The sequence below is a fragment of the Mycotypha africana genome (genome assembly GCF_025528875.1).
Source record: "Mycotypha africana strain NRRL 2978 chromosome Unknown BDF20scaffold_1, whole genome shotgun sequence".
NCBI lineage: Eukaryota > Fungi > Mucoromycota > Mucoromycetes > Mucorales > Mycotyphaceae > Mycotypha > Mycotypha africana.
In genome coordinates this window covers 3,267,025-3,286,048 of record NW_026515725.1, presented here as the reverse complement: position 1 = coordinate 3,286,048, position 19,024 = coordinate 3,267,025, and the positions used below count along the sequence as shown (strand labels likewise).

The window sequence follows — 19,024 nt, the reverse complement described above, 5'->3', positions numbered from 1 at the left end:
TTGAAATAGATGTTGACGACGGAGCTGGATGTTGCTTATCCGTTGCTGATGGTTGTGCTGAACTATCTGGCTTTTTTGACCAAGGTGGAACCTTCAAAGGAGGCTCTATTATAACAAAAAAGAAAACAATAAGACGGATATCTTTACCAAGTCAATCATCATAACCTACTTATTGAAGCCACAGAAAAAGACGATACTGTTGTTGGAGGAGTGGTATCTGTTTTTTGTATTGCAGTTAAGGGCTGCTGCTGTCCACGAACAAATTGTGAAAGTGGAGCATTGTAGGACCTAATGCAATCGATGAATAAAATAAGTATGAATCAATTATACGGAAGTTGTTGCTACTGCTTTCATTTTCTATCTTACTTTTGTTGCGAAAATTGTTGTTGGGGCTGCTTTTGCTGTTGTTGTTGTTGTGCAGGAGGACTAGGACGCACAGCCGGTGCGGTGTAATGGCTGTGTTGTTGTGCCGTCGTTGAGATTGGTTGAGAATTCCATGAAGCTCGATCAATATTGTTATAGGGATAATTGTAGTTATATTGTAGCTGTTGAGCATAGGGAGTAGTGGTAGCGACACTATTGGTAGGCTGAGAATAATAACCTGAATATTGTGAATAGTCATAATTATTGTTAGGTGCTGTATGCATGTCTACGCCTGGTGGCCCTTCTACACCCGGAGGAGGCGGATTGCTATATGGTGATTGGTAATATTGCTGGTAATATGCTTGCTGATCAGCAGTCTGTGCTGGGTATTGTTGGTAGTAAGCTGCATAGTCTTGTTGCTGTTGTGGGGTAAGAGCTGCACCTGGCGCACCATATTGGGTGTACTGTTGCCAATTTTGCTGCTGTTGCGCACTGGTATTGCTTGACCTATAACAACCGACGTAATTAGTCAATTTCGTTACCATCCAAAGCGATCCGGTTCAGATCTGAGACTTTAATAATTTATCCATACCAAGGCTGGTTTGAAGATGAATTTTGTTGTGAGTACGACACTTTGATAACAAAATAAGGGTTATATAAATCCTTACTTTACGAGGAAGAAGTAGAAGAACGCAATAGTCAGTTGCATTTTTATATTTGTAGACGGTTTGCGAAAAAAAAATTGACTCAGTCGCTATTTCTTGATACATTTTCCATATTGCAAACATTATAATATGAGCATTGAACAAATAGATATTTCTGATTGTCGCTCAATCTGCTTAAGTACGAAAACAAACTGATACAGCACAATAGTCTCGTTCAGTACTGTTCGATAAATTCTTCTGCAACGGTTTATCTTATCCTTTGGTGGAAATGACATAAAAATTCTCAGTGTCATGCCTACCCAAATATTCTTAAAACTATTTCTAAAAGCTCTTCAATATAACAGCGCACAGTATTTTGGTCCAGCTATGTGATGGGTTACTGCTTGCTGATTTGGTTGGGCCTCACTTCCTTTCTAAACGAAGCATCAGTTTTATATCACAGCCACTATCTGTTGGTGCAAGCTGAGGTTCAAAATTAAGGGCCAAAAACTGTAGCTGATTTAACATACAAATAAGGTCCAACAATTTGTTTGTAACATAAAAAGTATATCATTCCTCAATATTCTACACTATAGTTTCTCTTTCCCTCTCAATATTATACAGCATCATCTTTTGTTCTCGAACTGACACAATAGTGCACTGTGACAGTTATGGAAGAAGTACATACATTCACAGAATTGCCAAGTGCAGAGAGAGATGTTGAGACAGCTCTTCAATCCCTTTCCTCTCGGAAAACAGCTGATCAGGTCTTGGACAGTTTACTGTCTAAAGTTGGATATGGATTATTTCAAAAAAAGTTACTTGTAAGACAACAAAGGAAACTTTCTACTTAATGAAATTTACTGATGGACGTCCCTCCTACTGCAACTATATTAGATATTATGTGGTTTAGGATGGTTAGCGGACAATGTAATTGTCGAATTTCAAGCTAATAAAAAGATGCAATTGTCAACGAAGAACTTAGTTAACATCACAGCTCAATTTTTTTTAAACTATTATAGATGTGGTTACAGGTAGATCAAATTTGAAGTAATACAACACTACAAGTAGAATTTGATTTTAACAATATTGATAGACAATTGCTATTATATTACCACGAGTACAAGGTACCTTACAGCCATAAAGCACCTTCGATTAGACTGATATATCAAATAATAATACATGTTTTTTTGTATGTAGAACATTATAGTGTATCTGACGAATGGATCGGTACGTTATCGAGTTCAATCTTTGCTGGTATGACGTTTGGTGCCTTTTTCTGGGGTACTTATTCAGATTCAAGAGGTAGAAAAGTACCCTATACGATGACATTGGCTATTACCTCCCTGTTTGGGCTTATCTCAACGTTTACATACAATTTTACTACTTTGTGTGTAATGTTATTCTTTCTTGGTTTTGGCGTTGGCGGAAATATGCCTACAGACGGTAAGAAGAAAAAGAAACTGTGAACACTATGGCAATACAATGTATGTTAATCAACCCTCTTCCTTGCAATAATACCTGGCTGAAAAAGGCGCCTTATTTCTCGAATTCTTACCCAAAGAGTTTCACTATTTATTAACGTTCATGTCTGTCTTTTTCTCTTTCGGTGCTGTTATTGCTTCTATTATTGCTTACATAGTTTTACCTCGATGGAGCTGCCCGCAAGACAGTAACATAGCGTGCGATATATCCACTCAAAATTTAGGATGGCGATTAATGTTGTTAAGCGTTTCTATCGTCACCATTCTCATGCTGGCCATGAGGACATTCTGGTTGAGATTACCAGAAACACCAAAGTTCTTGATGAGTCAAGATAAGCACGAAGAAACCATCATTGTATTACAAAATATAGCAAAAATCAATGGTGGGAACGTGCAAATTGATAAAAGTGAATTACCCATGTCTGAGGCATATGGAATTAGTATGCAAGAAAGAAGGAACACTACTGCAGTAGTAGAGAATCCATCTGATGAAGATGATGAAAGTGATACAATGATTGTTGATGATTCATCAGAACGGCACGTACTTCTATCTACTGGACGAAGAAGTATCGAAGAGATAAGCATAAACGAGAAAGACTCAGCAAAGGCGTTTCAGTTGTTGTTTGGGCCTAAATGGAGATTGACAACTGTTCTTGTATGGATTATTTGGACTTTTACAGCTGTTGCATATACTATGTTTAACGTGTTCTTACCGAAATACCTCGAAACGCTTGGATTTGAGGGTGAAGCTAAGGCTCCTTCTCACCAACAAGTATATTGGGATTACATGATTTACTCCATAGCAGGTGTACCGGGCTCAGTGGTAAGTCATATTTTCTTATGGAAACGGTATAAACAAGAACTGATCAAGCTGTTGTACAATATTAGATTGCTTCTTGGATGATTGAAACGAATCTTGGTAGAAAAGGCACCATGGCTATCTCAGCATTAGGCTCATCTGTCTGTTTATTCTTGTTTTCCATAATTACCTCGCGTCTTACTATGGTACTCTCATCCTCATCAGTCTCATTTTTGGTGACATTGTTGTATGCTGTCATCTACGGTTATACTCCCGAGGTGTTTGGTACCAATGTGAGAGGAACGGCTGTAGGTACAGCGTCAGGTCTCGGTAGAATAGCGGGTATTTTAAGTCCTATCATGACAGGCTTCTTACTGGCTATTAATCCCTCTTTACCGCTTTATCTGAGCGTGGTTGGCTTTACTATCGTTGGTATTTGTGCTTTACTTCTGCCTTATGAGACTCGAAAGAATGACAGCAATCATAACCCACCACCGCATTCTTATACATAAACAGTTATTCAAATATCATTCATCGATTCAAACACTCACTCTGTAATATACGTAGATACATATACAAACGCACAACACCCGCATATATACACTTTCCTATTTTAAACATCTTTTTCTCTCTACCATTTCTTGCATACACAATTAGCACTCATATAAATCATAATAATATAGATCAATTCCGTAACTGACAAGGATTTTTAGCCCTAGCAGAGTTGCATACTATACTGATATCATTTTTTCTACAAGCCTTTCCATTTTATTTAGGAAGTTTACTTTTTAACCATCCCCAATTCTTTAACTGTCTTGCTACAGCGGGTGTAATAGCTGCTGTAAGCGATAATCGAACAGGTAACAAGGCCGTTTTATGAATTCCGTAGGCCACGACAAAAACGGATGTTAGGGATGGTTTATGATCGTATAGTTGGCTTTTATCCAAAGGTGGATGCTCCATACCCACCCAACCTTTTACTTTACCCATCACGTAGTGTTCCATCTCCACGACTTTACCAGCTCCTTTGACATTGATGACTGCCATGGTGGCAGCCAAATCCAATGCACTAAGAGTGAGGTAAACGCCAATACCAACGTAGCCATACTTTTTCATAAATTGCTTAGTTTTTGAGACAGGTTTGTCTTCTATACTGTTGCTTGGTGGTTTAGGAATTGATGAGTGAGCAAAGAGTCTAGGTTGGTAACGGTAACAAGGTATAACCGGAAACCTAGCTCTTGCTGCGTCGGCATTTGTTCTGCTCGACTGCAAAAAAGATATTTTTTTAATACTGATTTTTGCCAACTGCACTAAAGACATAAGTTTTGAATGAGAACCTCAATAAGTCTGCTCATCCACTTGAAGTTCAACGAAGTCGTAAAAAAAAATAGCCAAAATCAATTATCATGATGTCATATGGCTATCAAACGTACAGCTGTCGGATGAACAGTTACTCCTGCCCTTCCCATTGTTCTTCTTTTGATTTACAGCACGAGGTGAGATCCAATCAAAACAGAGAAAAGGGCCTTTCAGCAATTACAGATTTAATTTACAATGCGGATTTTCATATTGTTTGCTTCCAGACGAACAGAATAATAGATTTAAGAAGTACTATAAATACTTTTTAGATTTTATTACTAACAGTTTGAGACGGATTTTTAGTTTTTTTTTTTCCTTTTTTCAGGGCACAACAAAACGAGGGAACAAGAGCAATCACCAGCGCGCTTAACTACCCTGTGTAATATGTTAAGCATACTATAACATCTAAAAGTTGAGGAGCAGGGACACGTCACTGTCTGTATATAGCAATGATTTTTAAAACTTTGGTGCATGTTGGTAAGAGCCATCACTTATTGACTGATGTTGTTAATGAAGCAGTTCTTTGACAACACGATACGTAGCAGAACATACACAATTTTGTGAACAGATCCTGAAAGTAGCAGCCTATACTTCAAAAGTTTTGTACTTGGGATCGCTGTTTGTCAACTATCTGTTCCTTAAGTTGCTTGAAATCAAAGATGCTGATGTTCCTGCTATTGAGCAAACTCTGTTCAGAAATGGTAAGAAGGCACCGGACTACATCAAAGAACATTTCAAGACCTTTTGTGACCTGACGACTTTAGACCCGCAGCTGTTAAAAAGTATAAACTACTCAAGCGTTCTTTCCATTGCGGTAAACAGTACGAAACACTCGCCAGGAACTACCTACATGAAACGTGTTGTCTGACAACAATTCTGTAAACTTCTGTAAAAATTTGACGGTAGCAGAACGAAAAAATTAGCACATTATGTCCATGGAAAGAAGCAGGGACCAAGCCCCTCATGGCCTGCCTCTCTCTCTCTAGAAGTGATGCTCTGGACAAGATAGTCGCCAATCTCACTGCCATATGGGAAAAGTATCAGCCAAGTGATTGAGACTCAAAAACACTGTATTCTAAGCCGCACTTATTCTTCAAGTGGTTCAACTTTCTCTCTAAGGAGGTTCAAAAGAAGGTTTTTATTATGGAGCCACAAGCAGCAAAAGTTGTATCAAAGGCTTACATTCGTCGAAAACTTTTTGAAATTCCATTTGCTGCTACGTTGAATAGGAAGAAGTTTAGTTCTCTGCTTGAGCAAACATTAGCAGCAGTCAATTCAGATAAGCCTTTAGTTTTTACTTCAATACTAATCAAATGGCAATTAGTAACGTCATGGTAACAGATGGCTATACAGTCTCCTTCTTATTCCAGCGTTTAAAAAAGCGTATCTGTTCTAACGATCATTCAAAAAAGCCTTCTGATTTCGCTGAAAAAAGCAGAAAGCTATCACAAAAATACGTCGACGTCTTGTAGGCAATAGCAGCAAGTGTCGACAAGGAAGTGTTACAGGCGTGAAACAGTCGACTGCCGGATCAGAACACCTCCCACAACCACCGCAAGATCCGATTATTCCGCCTAGTAAGACAATCATCGCATTCGGTAATGCAACTTTTGCGTCATCGATGAAGGGTAAACGAGCTGCGCCCGTAAAGTTGATAAAAAGGAAACTGCAGCAACTTCAAACAGAGACTGTGGAAATCTGCATCATCAATGAATATCCGACTAATCCGATATATAGTGTATGCAAACATCGAAGTTTGAAGAATGTTACAACAGCAGCACCAAAGCGAAGAGTACGTGCTGCATTGCAGTGTAAAAACTGTAATACAGTTGGAATCGCGACGTCAATGCTGCCAAAAAAACTATGATATTTTCATGTTTGCTGTAGTAAATGACAATCAAAGACCTGCAGTTTTCAAACGAGATTAGTTCCATTTTCATGTGTGATTGATATCACTCCTTCACACATTTCTACAGTGTAAGTTAGTAAGATATTCATAAAGTATAACCAAAGACTGAATGCTTACTGTTTCGACCTTATTTACTCAACTTACAATTCGGTAACAATTTGGTAATTTCTGGTAAGTACGTCTGAATTTATAATAGAATTTAGCAAAAATATGTAACTAATTTTTCCAAAGTTGCCTAGTAGTATTACCGATTTTAATCGAAAAAAACTGTATTTGTACAATAAAGTTCGTGAATTAAATACAAAAAAAAAAAAAAAAAAAAGAAAAAAAAAAACTGTATTTGTACCTGAATTTGAAACCGCAAAACAAAGAGCCCTTTTACATTTTCCTTTCTTATTGTTGCTGGCTAGTTTGTTCTATACAGCAGAATTGTATATGATTCGTACACTCAAAGTCAATAAGGTCAACCATCCCGTCACGCTAACACTCGATGAGCAAGGGCTTCGAATTGAAGGAGATTTGACAGCTGCTAAGCCTTGTAAGTGATTTCGGAAAAAAGAGGTGAATCGCACGATTCACACTTGTTCGCTATTTTGCTTTGGGAAACCTCTCATTAAGTCAATAATATTTCTGTAGCAAGAACCGTAAAAACCGTTTGTTGTGTTCCAGTACCGCCTAAAAAGGGGCCTGATCCAACTCTGTTACCTATCGATAATTTGTACATCATCAATGCTTCATATCATAAACGCACCCGCATGGTCAATATTTATTCCGTATTACCGGAAGACAGAACAGTCGAGGATTCTCTTTCAGATTTATACAAATTTTCATATTCGATAGAAGCAGATAGGGAGGAAGAAGCAGAATCATTCTGCAATGCGTTACTAAGTCAGGCTTACGAGCTTAATGGCGTACAATTCGGCAGAAAATTATTAGTACTCATAAATCCATTTGGTGGACAAGGAAAAGCGAAAGAAATTTTTGAATATCATGTACGGCCCGTTTTTGAAAGTGCCAAGTGTGCATTTGAAGTGAAGTGTAAAGCAGAAAAATGAACCAGTTGTGGTTGGTTGGAAGACGAGGGCTAACAAACGTTATTTTGTAAAGATACGGAACACCAAGGACATGCGTTGCAAATCGCTCAAGATTTGGACATTAATAATTATGATGTTGTAGTTACTGTCAGCGGTGACGGTGTTATACACGAAGTTTTAAATGGATTTTTGAAAAGGAAGGATGCAAGAGAAGCTATGAAAAAGATTTCCTTGGGAGTCATTCCTGGTGGTACCAGCAACTCGCTGAGTATCTCCTTGCTGGGAGAAAAGCGAGGATTTGATCCAACCTATACAGCATTGCAAGTCATCAAAGGTAAGAAAGAAGCGTAGCAGATTGAATAGATGCTTCGCATATACACATAGAAAACAAGAAACGCTCATTCGGCTATTCAAAAATAGGAAAGCAAATGGCATTAGACCTTTGTTCTGTCGTATACGATGATCACCGGTATTTTTCTTTCCTTTCACAAAATTATGGTATTACATCCTATGCAGATTTGGGGACAGAGCACATGCGTTGGATGGGGGATGCGCGAGTTGTGATCGGCATGTTCCAAGAGATATTCTCTCGCCATACTTATAAAATTGAAGCCGCCGTGCAAGTGGTGCAATCAGATAAAGAGAAAATCAAAAAGGATTACGTCTCCTCTTATGCTAGCGTTAGTAACAATACTATTGATCGCGTCCCTTTGAACGATTTAGAAGGCGAAGTGGAAGATACCATTCCTGATTTAAATCAACCAGTACCGAACGATTGGATAAAGATTGAGGATGATATATCTTTCTTTTTAACCAGTAAAGTACCACTATTATCTAGGGGCATGCTCAGCCATCCTTGTGCGTTGCCCAATGACGGAACCATCGACTTACTGTTGGTGCGCGGGTCAGCGAGTATTGCAAAACAACTGAATGTGTTTTCGAAGGTTGAGACTGGTAAACATATTGATAACAGTATTGTAAGTATTTAATAACCAAGAACAGCAATGCACGATCATTCATGACTAACAGATGAATTAACTGTAAACAGGTTGAATATATGAAGATTAAAGCCTTTAGATTGACACCAATACTAAAAAGTGGTCAGAAAGGCTACATAGCCATTGACGGTGAACATGCACCTGCCAAACCCTTCCAAGTAGAAGTACATGCTCGCTTGGCGTCAGTTTTAACCATAAATCCTTCCTTTATTCGTACCAACGTGTAAAACTTATCTCTCTTAGATCTTAATTATTTAATTTATCTTACTATATTCCATTCACTCAAGACATTGCTATTCCCATCTTTTTTTTTTTTTTAAAAAAAAAAAAAGATCATCTTACAGTCATGACAGACAAAAAGAAAAGAATATGAATACAGTTATTATTGTCATTATTATTGTATACAATTTATTTCGTGAACCTCATGTTTGAGAGATATATGATAAGGAATAATGTGATATTTACAGAATTAGAGTACGTCAGATCATTAAAAAGAAACGGGTTATTTATGAAGTGTTAGTAATGTACAAAAGAAAAAGAAGAAAAAAAAAGATTTAAATGAAATGGTAAATGTGATTTTAAGCTTTTAATTCAGGTAGTATAGCTTCATTGGTTGTGCTTGCTTCCTCAGAAGCATCCAATTGTAAAGTGACAGGAGGGATATAATCCTCTTCAAACTCTTCAAGATCTTTACCTTTTGATTCGGGAACCCAGAGAACAGTGACAATAAGACCCAAAAACATGACAGCCGCAAAGATACCAAGAGTTTGAGGCAAGAATGCATGTTGACCAGGAGCACCACCAATATCGACAAGTACGTTAAAAGCAAAGGATGCCAAAATAGCACCTGCTTTGCCAGAGGCAGCAGAAATACCGTGAGCAGAGGCACGAACTTTGGTAGGGAACACTTCACCAGGAATAATAAAAGTAGTAGCATTCGCACCAAAATTTTGGAAAAGTTGTGCTAAGGTAAAGAGGAAAATGAAAGCAGGCATAGATTTTTCAATCAAGATGTTATAACAACCAGCCATGATAGCGAACAAAATAGTGGTAGCAGTGAAACCCATGATTTGAATGGTACGACGACCAAGCTTTTCAACGGTGAAGACAGTAATATAATAACCAGGAACGGAGCCAAGACAAGTGATAATGATTTGACCAACAGTATTGGCCCAAAGAGTCTCAAAAGGTGTAGCTTTATGAGCAAAACCGATGGCTTGTAAAATAGCAGAATTATTGAGCCCGAGACCATAAAAAGCAACGTCGAGGAGGAACCAAGAGGCAGCAGTACCGATCAATACCCTAAGATGTTTCCATTGACCAAAGTAAGCTCTGAATTCCGCCCAGTGGTCGCGCTTTTCCTCTGTTTTAGTGTGTTGTTTGATAAGCTCTTCGCTGACTGTTTGACCTTTCGCTTGAGCGGCAGCTTCAACATCGCCTTGCACATTAAGAGAGTAGCGAGGTGATTCAGGCATAGTGAAACGCAAGTATATGGTAGCTACAGCAGGAACAGCACCAAGGCCAATACAGAGCCGCCAGACATAATCCAAATTCATCACATCAGCATTAATAGCACCTTTGAAAATAGCCAAAAGAATCAATGTAACAATAGCAGCAGACAAGTTACCAATACCCTGCATAGAAAAGATGAGGGCCATCATCATACCGCGTTTACCAGCAGCGGACCATTCAGAGGTAATAGTAGCAGACATAGGATAATCACCACCAACACCAATACCAAGAATCAGACGCCAAAATCCAAGAAATGCAATAGCATCCACACCACGAATAGCTGAAGCAGAAGTAGCACAATTGATCGTACCGATGATAATAATCAACAACTCAAAACCGTATATCTTACGACCAAGAATATCACCCAAGAAACCAAATAGAAGCTGACCAATAAAGGTACCCACCGAAGACATACCTTTCAAGATGCCTTCAATATTGGATGGAATTTTGTTGCCGTGTTGAGAATAGTAGACATAGCCAAGCATAGGTGTTACGAGATTAATAATAAAGACATCATACGAGTCGGTGAAGAAGCCGGCACCGGAAGTCAGTATGGTACGAAAAGTGAACCAATTCCATCCGCCAGCACCATTTGCATCATCCAACCTTTCAAGAGATTGGAGCCTTTTCTCAGCAGCAGCAAACCGTTCTTGCTCATGTTGAGAAGCAATATCTGTCATTGATGGAAGATGTGTTGTTGAAAGATACGAAGAATGGGGGGGGGAAAGAAAAAAGTGAAAAGTGAAAAAGAAAATGGTTCAACTAAGGCTGAAATTGCTTGTTTTTGTGAAGGAACAATAAAAAGTAAGACGTGTCGAAAAACATTTGATTCTTTTTATAATGGAATATCACAAAAAGCTTTGAACCTGGTGTCAAGTGAGGTCGTGTGAGTGCCTTCTATTGGTATTGATTGATATCTCTTACAAATGATTCTTGATTTTCCTAGAAGTTTTCAACCAATCAATTTACGATCTGCTCATCGCGTGGATGGATGCTTTTAACAAAGGCTTCAGCCTAAAATCGACCAAATTCATTTTTTTTTAAAGTTTCAATTGGATGCAAAATTGGTTACTATTTTTGCCGTTTACAGAGTTGACCCCAGATTTTATTCTAAACACCGTACACCGTTCATTTCTCAAACGTGGAAAAGCTATGGCACTGCCATTGGTGTATTTGTTGCTTACGATTATTAACTGTTATGATAGCAGTTGTAAAACTAGATTATTCTATAAAGATGTACAGCTATAAATACATCTTACTCCAGCTATCAAAAAATAAGTCAACCCCATTTTCAGGGAAATATACCATAACTGATCTATGCTTCGTGTCTATCTCCTCGGAATTAGTCCTGACTGTATCCAGTTGCTTTACTTAATGCCACTGAAAACTTTAATTCATTTTAAATAACAATGATCACATTGCACGAAATGGTATGCATAACTCCACAGCTGAACATAGCTTTAAAAAAAAATCTTCTAAGCTCTGTCAGTTATGGAGATTGCGTTTTCTCACTAATTATCACCGACACAAACAGCTGGGACACAGTATTATCTGTTTAAACGAACACATCCATCAATTGTTTTTCAACAATCCATTCAAAATAGGTCGAGGAATAATGCATGTGCTTAATGGGTTGATTGTCTATACGAGGCTGGTAATGCTATTTTTATAACGCTGCACCCAAGGAAAACAATACATGTTCCAAAGGTTGCCACTTTCTCCGATATAACTTGCTGCCGTGCTGTCTTTTACGTTGTGCACTTTAAAGTAGGTTAGAGTCCTACCACTTGAACAATTTTTATGCATCAAATAACCGCAGTATATAATTGCACCATTAATTATTGATGTTTTTACCGTGCAACGCCTATATGAATTGAAGCTTCGGTCATAAATTTTGTATTTCGAATGACAATTGAACAACGTAAAATCTCCGGCACTGATGGCTTTCTATCGTGATTTATCATAATTGTGCCATGAATAGGAATTCCCAAAAAAATCTACTTCTCGAAAATATGGATATCATTCTTTATTTTGTCACTCTTGTCATTCTGGATTTGAATGAGGCTGTTTGAATCAGCTGGTAGACTTGAGACGACCGTTCCGAACAAGCGGATGAAACAATATTATACTGCAGATTTTTTGTTCACAAAAGCACTCTAAGGTCGGAAGGTTTACCCAGAAATAGTAATGCTTACGGTCATTTGAGCTCGATAAATACAAAGTGAAGATCAAGTGTTGCTTAAAAAGAAAAAAAGAAAAAAAGAAAGAAAAACTGATAAAGCGCTGTGTAATATAGCTAAAGCAGAGTTAGTTAGTTCATTTGATGGCTATCAGCTTCTATCTCAAACGTACGCAATGCTACTATAATAGAGCTTTTTGCACTTCTTACACGATCTTGTTTAAAGGCTTTAGCAAGTATTACATCTACCGAGCATGAGCATTTTGTGCGTTCGACACGAAGCAAACGGCATGTAACCAATCAAAAATAAATAATTCCAATGTGCTTTAAAATGAACCACTTTTCATCAGCCCTCCCTTTTTTTTTTTTTCATCTCTGACATTATCCACTCCATCTCTGCTGTCTACTTCCTAATGAAACCTGTCTCAGACGCGTTGGCCATTCTATCTGCGCTTTTGTCCTCCTCCTGCTGTGTTATCCAGCTAATCCTAAATCTGTTCTCTGTTTCGTGCGCTGGCTTTTCTGTGTTTACACCTTATCGTACTATGCTCACTACCCTTACAGTCATCATACTCGGGTACAAGTTGTACAAACAACGACATTTGAATAACCGAAAAAGCGATGTTATTACAACGGTGATCGCCGTTCTTCTGATGATAAGCCCTGAAATAACGAAATGGGCAAATCAGACAAATATCGTGCATCAAGCAAAGGCTCTGCAAATTGAATACGTGTATAGGATCTTGGTTAGTGGTATGTCTTGTGAAGCATGCGCAAATAGAATCAAGAATAAATTCAATTCAATGGATTGGATATCAAATGCTCGCATTTTCTTCGAGAATTCAACTGCTATCCTACAGTCACCATTGTCAACTCTTAATGCAGAGACAATAATCGACACCCTGAAATCAATAGACACAAAGTACAGCGCTCAGGTACTTGATTCATGGACAAGCACAAGTACAACGGCATGAAGAGAGATACACTAATGATATAGCAAGTGTCACATTCCACTTGTTAAGGAAAAGTAATAAGTCTATAGAGCACAAAATTTTTTTTTGTAATATTGACAATGGGCAAACTAATTTATTCTAAGCGTACCCTTTTTGATATTGTGCAATAGACTGTACGACTTAAAGTTTCTACCATAGCTTGCTGCTCCTTATTTTTTTTTTTTTAAATGTTAATAAACTTTTAGCACTAGCAACCACCATCACTACCACCACTAAACTTCTTCTCTTTCCTCTCTTTATCAATTTTTCTACCTTTAGAACATTTTTATTTTTTCATTATTACCTCTCCTTTGCAGGAAAAAGGGCTCAACTTCTCTCCTTATTTTATTCTATCTGTAAGATAGCCCAACTATTAAGTATTTCCTCTTTCGCCTCTGTGATTAGATATCTTATAGAACAGGGAACATAGTATAGAATATGAATTCACCCATAAATCAGATCATTCTTTCATCGTCCGTTGTATTACTTGCGGTTAATTCAGTTGAAGCAATCCCCTTTATATGGAACGATTTGAATAAACGTGCAGCATCAAGCAGTGGTAAGATTCATAAGGGAAAACCAACATAATTTCAGTTAGTAATTGAATAATTGCCTTTTACTATTTCTTTACTCGAATAAAGATAATGAATCTACAAAAGAATTTCACAATGCAGATACTGCTACAGCTACAAAACATGCAACGAGCGCAAAGGTCACGTCAACTGTGAAGAAAGCAGCAATAACATCGACAACAACTAATACTGCTGCTGCTGCTAAAACGTCCAATAGCCCAAAACCGTCCGCATCAGCAGTGGATTCCTCAGCAGCGCCAACAGTTGTCGCTTCAAAAGGGATCAGCGAGACTTCTAGCAGTAATAATAACCTACCAACCAATTCGTTCGTACCACCGTTAGCAGTATCCTCTACTACCTCGCCAACTGCAACTACAGGCTTACCATTACCCTCGACGACAGCTGCCACAACCGCAGACCAGGAATCAAAAAACGAAGGAATATCAGGAGGCGCAATTGGTGGTATTGTCGCAGCTGTCGTGATCATTGTCGCAGGTATCGTTGCTTACCTTGTCCTTCGTCAGAAGAACAAGAAAAAGCAGATTAGTATGAATCCTCGGTTATCAAAACCTGATCCGTTCACGATGGGCTTTGGTAACGGTGACTCATATAATAATAATTTATACTCCCAACAGCAACAGCAACAGCAACAGCAACAGCAACAAATGCAGCAGAATAATCTGCAAATAAATACAGCCGTGGCACCAACATACCAACATCAATATGGCACACAACCTGAAGCTGCTCCTGTCGCTTCTCCTGTGTCACCTATTCCGCACGAACAATATGGAAATCAACCAGTTGTGGCTGGTACAAGTCCTTCGTCCCCAAAATCACCCTACGATAATAACAACAGCAAGGTGGATGCTACTCAATTTACAGCCGATGCAAACAACCATATCATAGTAGGATCGATGATGCCGGCTATTGTACCCGCTACCGCTACTACTAATGGTCAACAGGAGCAATATTACATGCAGCAGCAATATCAACCTCAAATTAATTTACCATACCAACCAGATACTACTTATCAGCAAGAAGGTGCAGCCACTGTTGCTCAGAAAACAGCTACAGCTGTTACGGCCATCTCTCCTCAACAACAGCAGTCAGATCCACTCGCACCTACCCAATCCAACTCGCTTGGAGTCTTCCATGTTATTGCGACGTATACACCTACCCTTAGTGATGAAATTGATATACAGCTAGGGGATCAAATAGAGGTTCTGGTTGAATATGACGATGGATGGTGCCAAGGTATCAATTTAACGCGCGGTCAAGCCAAGGGTGTCTTCCCTAGACACTGTGTTGATCATCAACCGCTTGGTGTTTCGACAACTGCAGTAGCCGGTGACACCAATAATATTTCAGCAAATCCTGCGCTTCAACAGCAGCAGAAAAATGAGGCTGATAAAATGAAGAGAGTCAGTTCAATGATCGCTTAAAGTTAATATGCTGATTATTAGCTAATCTTTATGTATAATGTACATTATCGCCACTCTACTTCATTACCCTCCCTCATTTTCATATCAATTTATGCATCTTCAATTATTTTAACCTGTATTTCTAACCAAACAATTAAATTTATTCCGTGAAATTATAAATCAATATTTCTTAGAGGAATGACTTCGTCATTATTGTTTCGTCGCCCTACAATCTGATTAAACATAGTTTCCTGACTTCGAGATCCAGTTTGAACATCTTCAATTGTAAAATGAAATTTAGTTACGAGGTATAAACCTTTATTACATGTATATATATATGTGTGTGTGTGTGAGTGAGAAAAGAATGGATATGTACAGGATTAAGATAGTGTAACTTTATAAAGGCAGCTCGAAAGCATGACAATTAATCTTCATCATTTGCCAAATCTTGTTCAATAAGTTTGGCATAGTCTTCGTAAGATGCAAAAGTGGGTAATTTGTCCTTCTTTGCCTTCTTTTTCTTGGGTTTACTGGGAGCTTCCTCTCCTTCTTCGTCTTCATCGGAATCAAGGGCACGCTTACTCGTTTGTTCTTCTTCTGCTTCGTCCATATCAGATGCATTCATGAACTCAAGCTCAACATCGTCTTCTCCGTCCATGTCTTCTTCATCCGATTCTATCAAACCTTCTGATAGATTTTCAGCTTCGTCGACGTCCTCGTCGTCCTCATCTTCCATTAATAAGGCTCTCATCTCTTCATCGTCCTCATCATCGTCCAGATCTGCGTCATCTTCGTCTTCGTCTTCCAAACCACCAGGCACAGAATTCATCATAGCACGCCAAATTTCATCTTCTTCAGCATCTTCAGAATCGGCAGCTGCCTTCTTTGGTTTCTTGGGTGCTTCGGCCGCCTTTTGATTGAAATATTTATAAAAGAACAACTAGAAAACAAAAATAGACTACATGTCAACAAAAAGAGAGAAAAAAAAAAAACAAAACCACCCCGCCATTATATGATTATTTGTTTACCTCATCAGCATCCACATCTTCTTCCTTCTTTTCCAAGAATTTCTCAGAATTGAGAGGAGTATCTTCTCCAACAATACCGCTACCCTTAGTAAAGATGACACCACCATCACGTCTACTACCAGGAAGAGGCTGCATGATAGATTGGCCCTTTGTTGTAGCTTGTTTCTTAGCATTACGATACACGAACTTGTCCAAGAAATGCATTAATGTGAATTGATGAAGATCTTCCTGGTTTTGGATCTTCTCTCCTGCAAATAGTTGTTCAGTATATTTACATACTGAGGGATGATAATGTTTCTTGAAGGGAATCTATATGTATTTGTTGATATATTAGATTTTGTGCCTACGTAACAGTTTAATAGCATGAAAGATCACTAACCAGTTCCCATAAATAAGTTTTTTCAGCATTAGCGAAACGAGGATCACGCTTTCTTCCATCATATTCTTGCTTATTGGCGGCTCTTTTAGCCTTTTCCTCAGCAATTTTCTTTTTCTTTTCCTCATCATCCTCCTCCTCGGGTGCATCCACAAAATATTCTTCCTCATCATCGTCCTCTTCTTCACCTTCAGGGAAAGCAAGCATAGTCCTTAAACCAGGTTGAGCATCCATTAACTGACTTAAAAGGAAAAAGATACCTGTGATAAAGTGCGGTTGGTTACGATGAGCTATCTGCACCATACGCTTTATGAAAGCTTTCACTCGTCGAGTATCTGTATCAGCTCTGACTGCTTTATACAGTAAATTCAGATACATTGATTGTTTGGAAGAGTGGCTAAGTCTAGGATCGAGCAGTGATTCATATAACGTTCTATAAAATCGATCTGAAGTATTTTGCTTTGATAACGAGATAGTGAAAATGAGCGAGAGGGCTTGAATAGCAGCATTAAAAGTGGCAACGTGAGTCATTTTATACAGAACTTCAAGATGTTTTTCAACCCTAGATTAAATCAACAACGAGTTAGCTATAACTCGCAAAAACCATTATTATTTCAATGGACGTTACATTTCATCAGAGATATTCGCAAAATGGAAAGCACGGTTTACACCCGTCAAAATGGCCGCAATCATCTTCGCTTGGTGATCTTCTATTTCCAATTCCTTCTTCTTTTGCTGCTTCTCTTTTGCAATTCTTTTTTCGCTCTTCTTTTCCGGTTGTGGTTCCTCTTCTGTCTTCTTCTTATTCTTCAATAATTCCTTCTCGTCTTCCTCTACAAGCTTCAGTAATTTACGGAAAAAAACAAAATATATCTCTATCAATTTGTTGGCAGTAACCGTTTCTCTGGAAGTCAGGATAGTTTGGTTCATGGTAATAAGCGAGTAATATTGTGCTTTTTCGCTGGTGCTAGGATGGAAGAGAAGTTGTTCCACTTCTCGAATTACAAATAACTTCATGCCTGGATGTTTGACCAGTAAATCGACCAATAATTGTGATGTCTTCGAAGCAACTTTGTTATCAGAATCACCCAATTTGTTGACAAGCAGTTTCAGCAAATTCTGTTCTTGCTCAGGCTTGTTGGCCAAAAGATCAAATAAGCAAGTGACCATGTTGTTACGGACGTACATTAAGGTATCATGACAAAGTTCCTAAATGTGCAAAAATGTGTGGAACATTAATACAGATCTCTTATAATTCCATTTACAAAACCTTATAAAGTTCTGTAGACATACTTCAATTATTCTAAGAAATTCAAGATAAGTCTTTTTCAAGTGATCTTCAAATGCCCATAAGAGTAAATGTAAATCCGTGACATCCTTGGATGCAAGAGGTCTGTCAACAAAGTAAATCAATTTTCGGTCAGGTAGCACTGAACTGATGAACAAATCTTTCAAGCTGGTGATAGCCATAACAGCTTCATTTCTTCCCTTTTTACGACCCATATTCATCAATGTATCCAAAGTTTTCATGCCATGAAGAGGTGACTCACGAAACATCAAGGTTAAAGCGGATACTTTATCATTTAAAGTACCAGACGTAATGATGTTGGACATGAAGCTGCGGTTGGAAGAAGTCAAAAGGGGATGTGACTCAGCTCTACCGTTTTCTTCAGTTAGAAGTTGCTTTGCATAAGTTAATTTCTCTGCAGCATCGGTTGGAGAAAGTCGTTGCACATTTTTGATAGAGACTTCCGGAAGTGTAACTTTATACCAATAAGGCGTGGGTTCTACAACCTATAATATTAACCCGTTAATTATACCGAACGCTAAGGAGGACTATTAACCAATATATAATACGAACCACTTTGTTGGTATTAGTTGCCTTGGTAGGGTGAATTTTCATTTCAGAAATTTCTTCCTCATTAGAGCTGACATCGGTTTTATGCGCTTGTAACTCGGTTTTTGAACTCTTGTTAGAATTTTTCAATTTCTTGTCCTTGTTTTTCTTATCATTTAGCTTATTATTTGTTTTCTTCTCTTTCTTCTCTACAGCGACCATTGTGAATGTGGTTAGGTTAATGAAGAACGAAGCTGAAATCACAAACTTAATCAATGGAAAAGCCGGTCTAATATTGTGACGGTAATTATCAGGATGAACAAGCCTCAATTGTCGAAAGCAGATTTATTATTGAAAGCCCGTCACCAGTTACTCCATACTTCAATTGATCTCAACAATAGTACTGTATTCAACAGTTTCTGTATGCTTTGAGCCGCAAAACTAGCAAGAACCTGTTTTGCTGGTATAATAACGATCCAAATACGCAGTTTTAGCTGTGCCTGATGACTTTAAAAGT

General features: G+C 38.3%; 9 protein-coding genes across 9 annotated transcripts; 5 read left to right on the top strand and 4 right to left on the bottom strand.

Moving 5' to 3' along the window:
• Positions 1-34: 34 nt before the first annotated feature.
• BDF20DRAFT_80276 (uncharacterized protein) lies at positions 35-1,029 on the bottom strand. The gene is made up of 2 exons (XM_053076423.1): positions 367-1,029; positions 35-288 (listed from the first exon to the last, which is right to left on the bottom strand). The coding sequence occupies exons 1-2, from the start codon at positions 906-908 to the stop codon at positions 159-161; spliced, it is 672 nt and encodes a 223-aa protein (XP_052941247.1). The 5' UTR covers positions 909-1,029; the 3' UTR covers positions 35-158.
• Positions 1,030-2,029: 1,000 nt separating this feature from the next.
• BDF20DRAFT_904344 (major facilitator superfamily domain-containing protein) lies at positions 2,030-3,802 on the top strand (the record flags this gene model as incomplete). Its single annotated transcript, XM_053083018.1, has 5 exons — positions 2,030-2,041; positions 2,104-2,134; positions 2,208-2,453; positions 2,542-3,314; positions 3,380-3,802. The coding sequence occupies 5 exons, from the start codon at positions 2,030-2,032 to the stop codon at positions 3,800-3,802; spliced, it is 1,485 nt and encodes a 494-aa protein (XP_052941246.1).
• A 256-nt stretch (positions 3,803-4,058) lies between these two features.
• BDF20DRAFT_812330 (uncharacterized protein) lies at positions 4,059-4,406 on the bottom strand (the record flags this gene model as incomplete). Its single annotated transcript, XM_053076769.1, has 1 exon — positions 4,059-4,406. One exon carries the CDS (start codon positions 4,404-4,406, stop codon positions 4,059-4,061), a length of 348 nt encoding a protein of 115 aa, XP_052941245.1.
• Positions 4,407-5,098: 692 nt separating this feature from the next.
• BDF20DRAFT_831980 (uncharacterized protein) lies at positions 5,099-5,517 on the top strand (the record flags this gene model as incomplete). Its single annotated transcript, XM_053078497.1, has 2 exons — positions 5,099-5,126; positions 5,192-5,517. 2 exons carry the CDS (start codon positions 5,099-5,101, stop codon positions 5,515-5,517), a joined length of 354 nt encoding a protein of 117 aa, XP_052941244.1.
• Positions 5,518-6,058: 541 nt separating this feature from the next.
• On the top strand, positions 6,059-6,594 carry BDF20DRAFT_847620 (uncharacterized protein). The gene has a single exon (XM_053079814.1). It carries the CDS (start codon positions 6,271-6,273, stop codon positions 6,514-6,516), a length of 246 nt encoding a protein of 81 aa, XP_052941243.1. The 5' UTR covers positions 6,059-6,270; the 3' UTR covers positions 6,517-6,594.
• Positions 6,595-6,800: 206 nt separating this feature from the next.
• Positions 6,801-8,969, top strand: BDF20DRAFT_847618 (ATP-NAD kinase-like domain-containing protein). The gene is made up of 6 exons (XM_053079813.1): positions 6,801-6,827; positions 6,907-7,096; positions 7,195-7,596; positions 7,666-7,926; positions 8,013-8,569; positions 8,641-8,969. Exons 2-6 carry the CDS (start codon positions 6,994-6,996, stop codon positions 8,815-8,817), a joined length of 1,500 nt encoding a protein of 499 aa, XP_052941242.1. The 5' UTR covers positions 6,801-6,827; positions 6,907-6,993; the 3' UTR covers positions 8,818-8,969.
• A 6-nt stretch (positions 8,970-8,975) lies between these two features.
• On the bottom strand, positions 8,976-10,890 carry BDF20DRAFT_847615 (major facilitator superfamily domain-containing protein). Its single transcript, XM_053079812.1, has one exon. It carries the CDS (start codon positions 10,780-10,782, stop codon positions 9,169-9,171), a length of 1,614 nt encoding a protein of 537 aa, XP_052941241.1. The 5' UTR covers positions 10,783-10,890; the 3' UTR covers positions 8,976-9,168.
• A 3,584-nt stretch (positions 10,891-14,474) lies between these two features.
• Positions 14,475-15,671, top strand: BDF20DRAFT_847608 (uncharacterized protein). Its single transcript, XM_053079811.1, has one exon. It carries the CDS (start codon positions 14,511-14,513, stop codon positions 15,285-15,287), a length of 777 nt encoding a protein of 258 aa, XP_052941240.1. The 5' UTR covers positions 14,475-14,510; the 3' UTR covers positions 15,288-15,671.
• Positions 15,571-18,761, bottom strand: BDF20DRAFT_847605 (CBF/Mak21 family-domain-containing protein). Its single transcript, XM_053079810.1, has 6 exons — positions 18,532-18,761; positions 17,964-18,464; positions 17,299-17,879; positions 16,674-17,232; positions 16,295-16,603; positions 15,571-16,206 (listed from the first exon to the last, which is right to left on the bottom strand). The coding sequence occupies exons 1-6, from the start codon at positions 18,727-18,729 to the stop codon at positions 15,691-15,693; spliced, it is 2,664 nt and encodes an 887-aa protein (XP_052941239.1). The 5' UTR covers positions 18,730-18,761; the 3' UTR covers positions 15,571-15,690.
• Between the last annotated feature and the right edge of the window lie 263 nt (positions 18,762-19,024).

What these genes read in the sequence shown, in the direction of transcription:
- BDF20DRAFT_847615 (XM_053079812.1), bottom strand. Translation starts at nt 10,782, where the DNA reads ATGACAGATATTGCTTCTCAACATGAGCAAGAACGGTTTGCTGCTGCT.
- BDF20DRAFT_847605 (XM_053079810.1), bottom strand. Translation starts at nt 18,729, where the DNA reads ATGGTCGCTGTAGAGAAGAAAGAGAAGAAAACAAATAATAAGCTAAAT. An exon ending in CAACTAATACCAACAAAGTG is followed by an intron (nt 18,465 to 18,531) that starts GTTCGTATTATA and finishes TTAATATTATAG; the next exon opens with GTTGTAGAACCCACGCCTTA. An exon ending in GCGAATATCTCTGATGAAAT is followed by an intron (nt 17,233 to 17,298) that starts GTAACGTCCATT and finishes GATTTAATCTAG; the next exon opens with GGTTGAAAAACATCTTGAAG.
- BDF20DRAFT_80276 (XM_053076423.1), bottom strand. Translation starts at nt 908, where the DNA reads ATGGTAACGAAATTGACTAATTACGTCGGTTGTTATAGGTCAAGCAAT. An exon ending in CAACAATTTTCGCAACAAAA is followed by an intron (nt 289 to 366) that starts GTAAGATAGAAA and finishes CGATTGCATTAG; the next exon opens with GTCCTACAATGCTCCACTTT.
- BDF20DRAFT_847620 (XM_053079814.1), top strand. Translation starts at nt 6,271, where the DNA reads ATGAAGGGTAAACGAGCTGCGCCCGTAAAGTTGATAAAAAGGAAACTG.
- BDF20DRAFT_847608 (XM_053079811.1), top strand. Translation starts at nt 14,511, where the DNA reads ATGCAGCAGAATAATCTGCAAATAAATACAGCCGTGGCACCAACATAC.
- BDF20DRAFT_847618 (XM_053079813.1), top strand. Translation starts at nt 6,994, where the DNA reads ATGATTCGTACACTCAAAGTCAATAAGGTCAACCATCCCGTCACGCTA. An exon ending in AGCATTGCAAGTCATCAAAG is followed by an intron (nt 7,927 to 8,012) that starts GTAAGAAAGAAG and finishes ATTCAAAAATAG; the next exon opens with GAAAGCAAATGGCATTAGAC. An exon ending in AACATATTGATAACAGTATT is followed by an intron (nt 8,570 to 8,640) that starts GTAAGTATTTAA and finishes AACTGTAAACAG; the next exon opens with GTTGAATATATGAAGATTAA.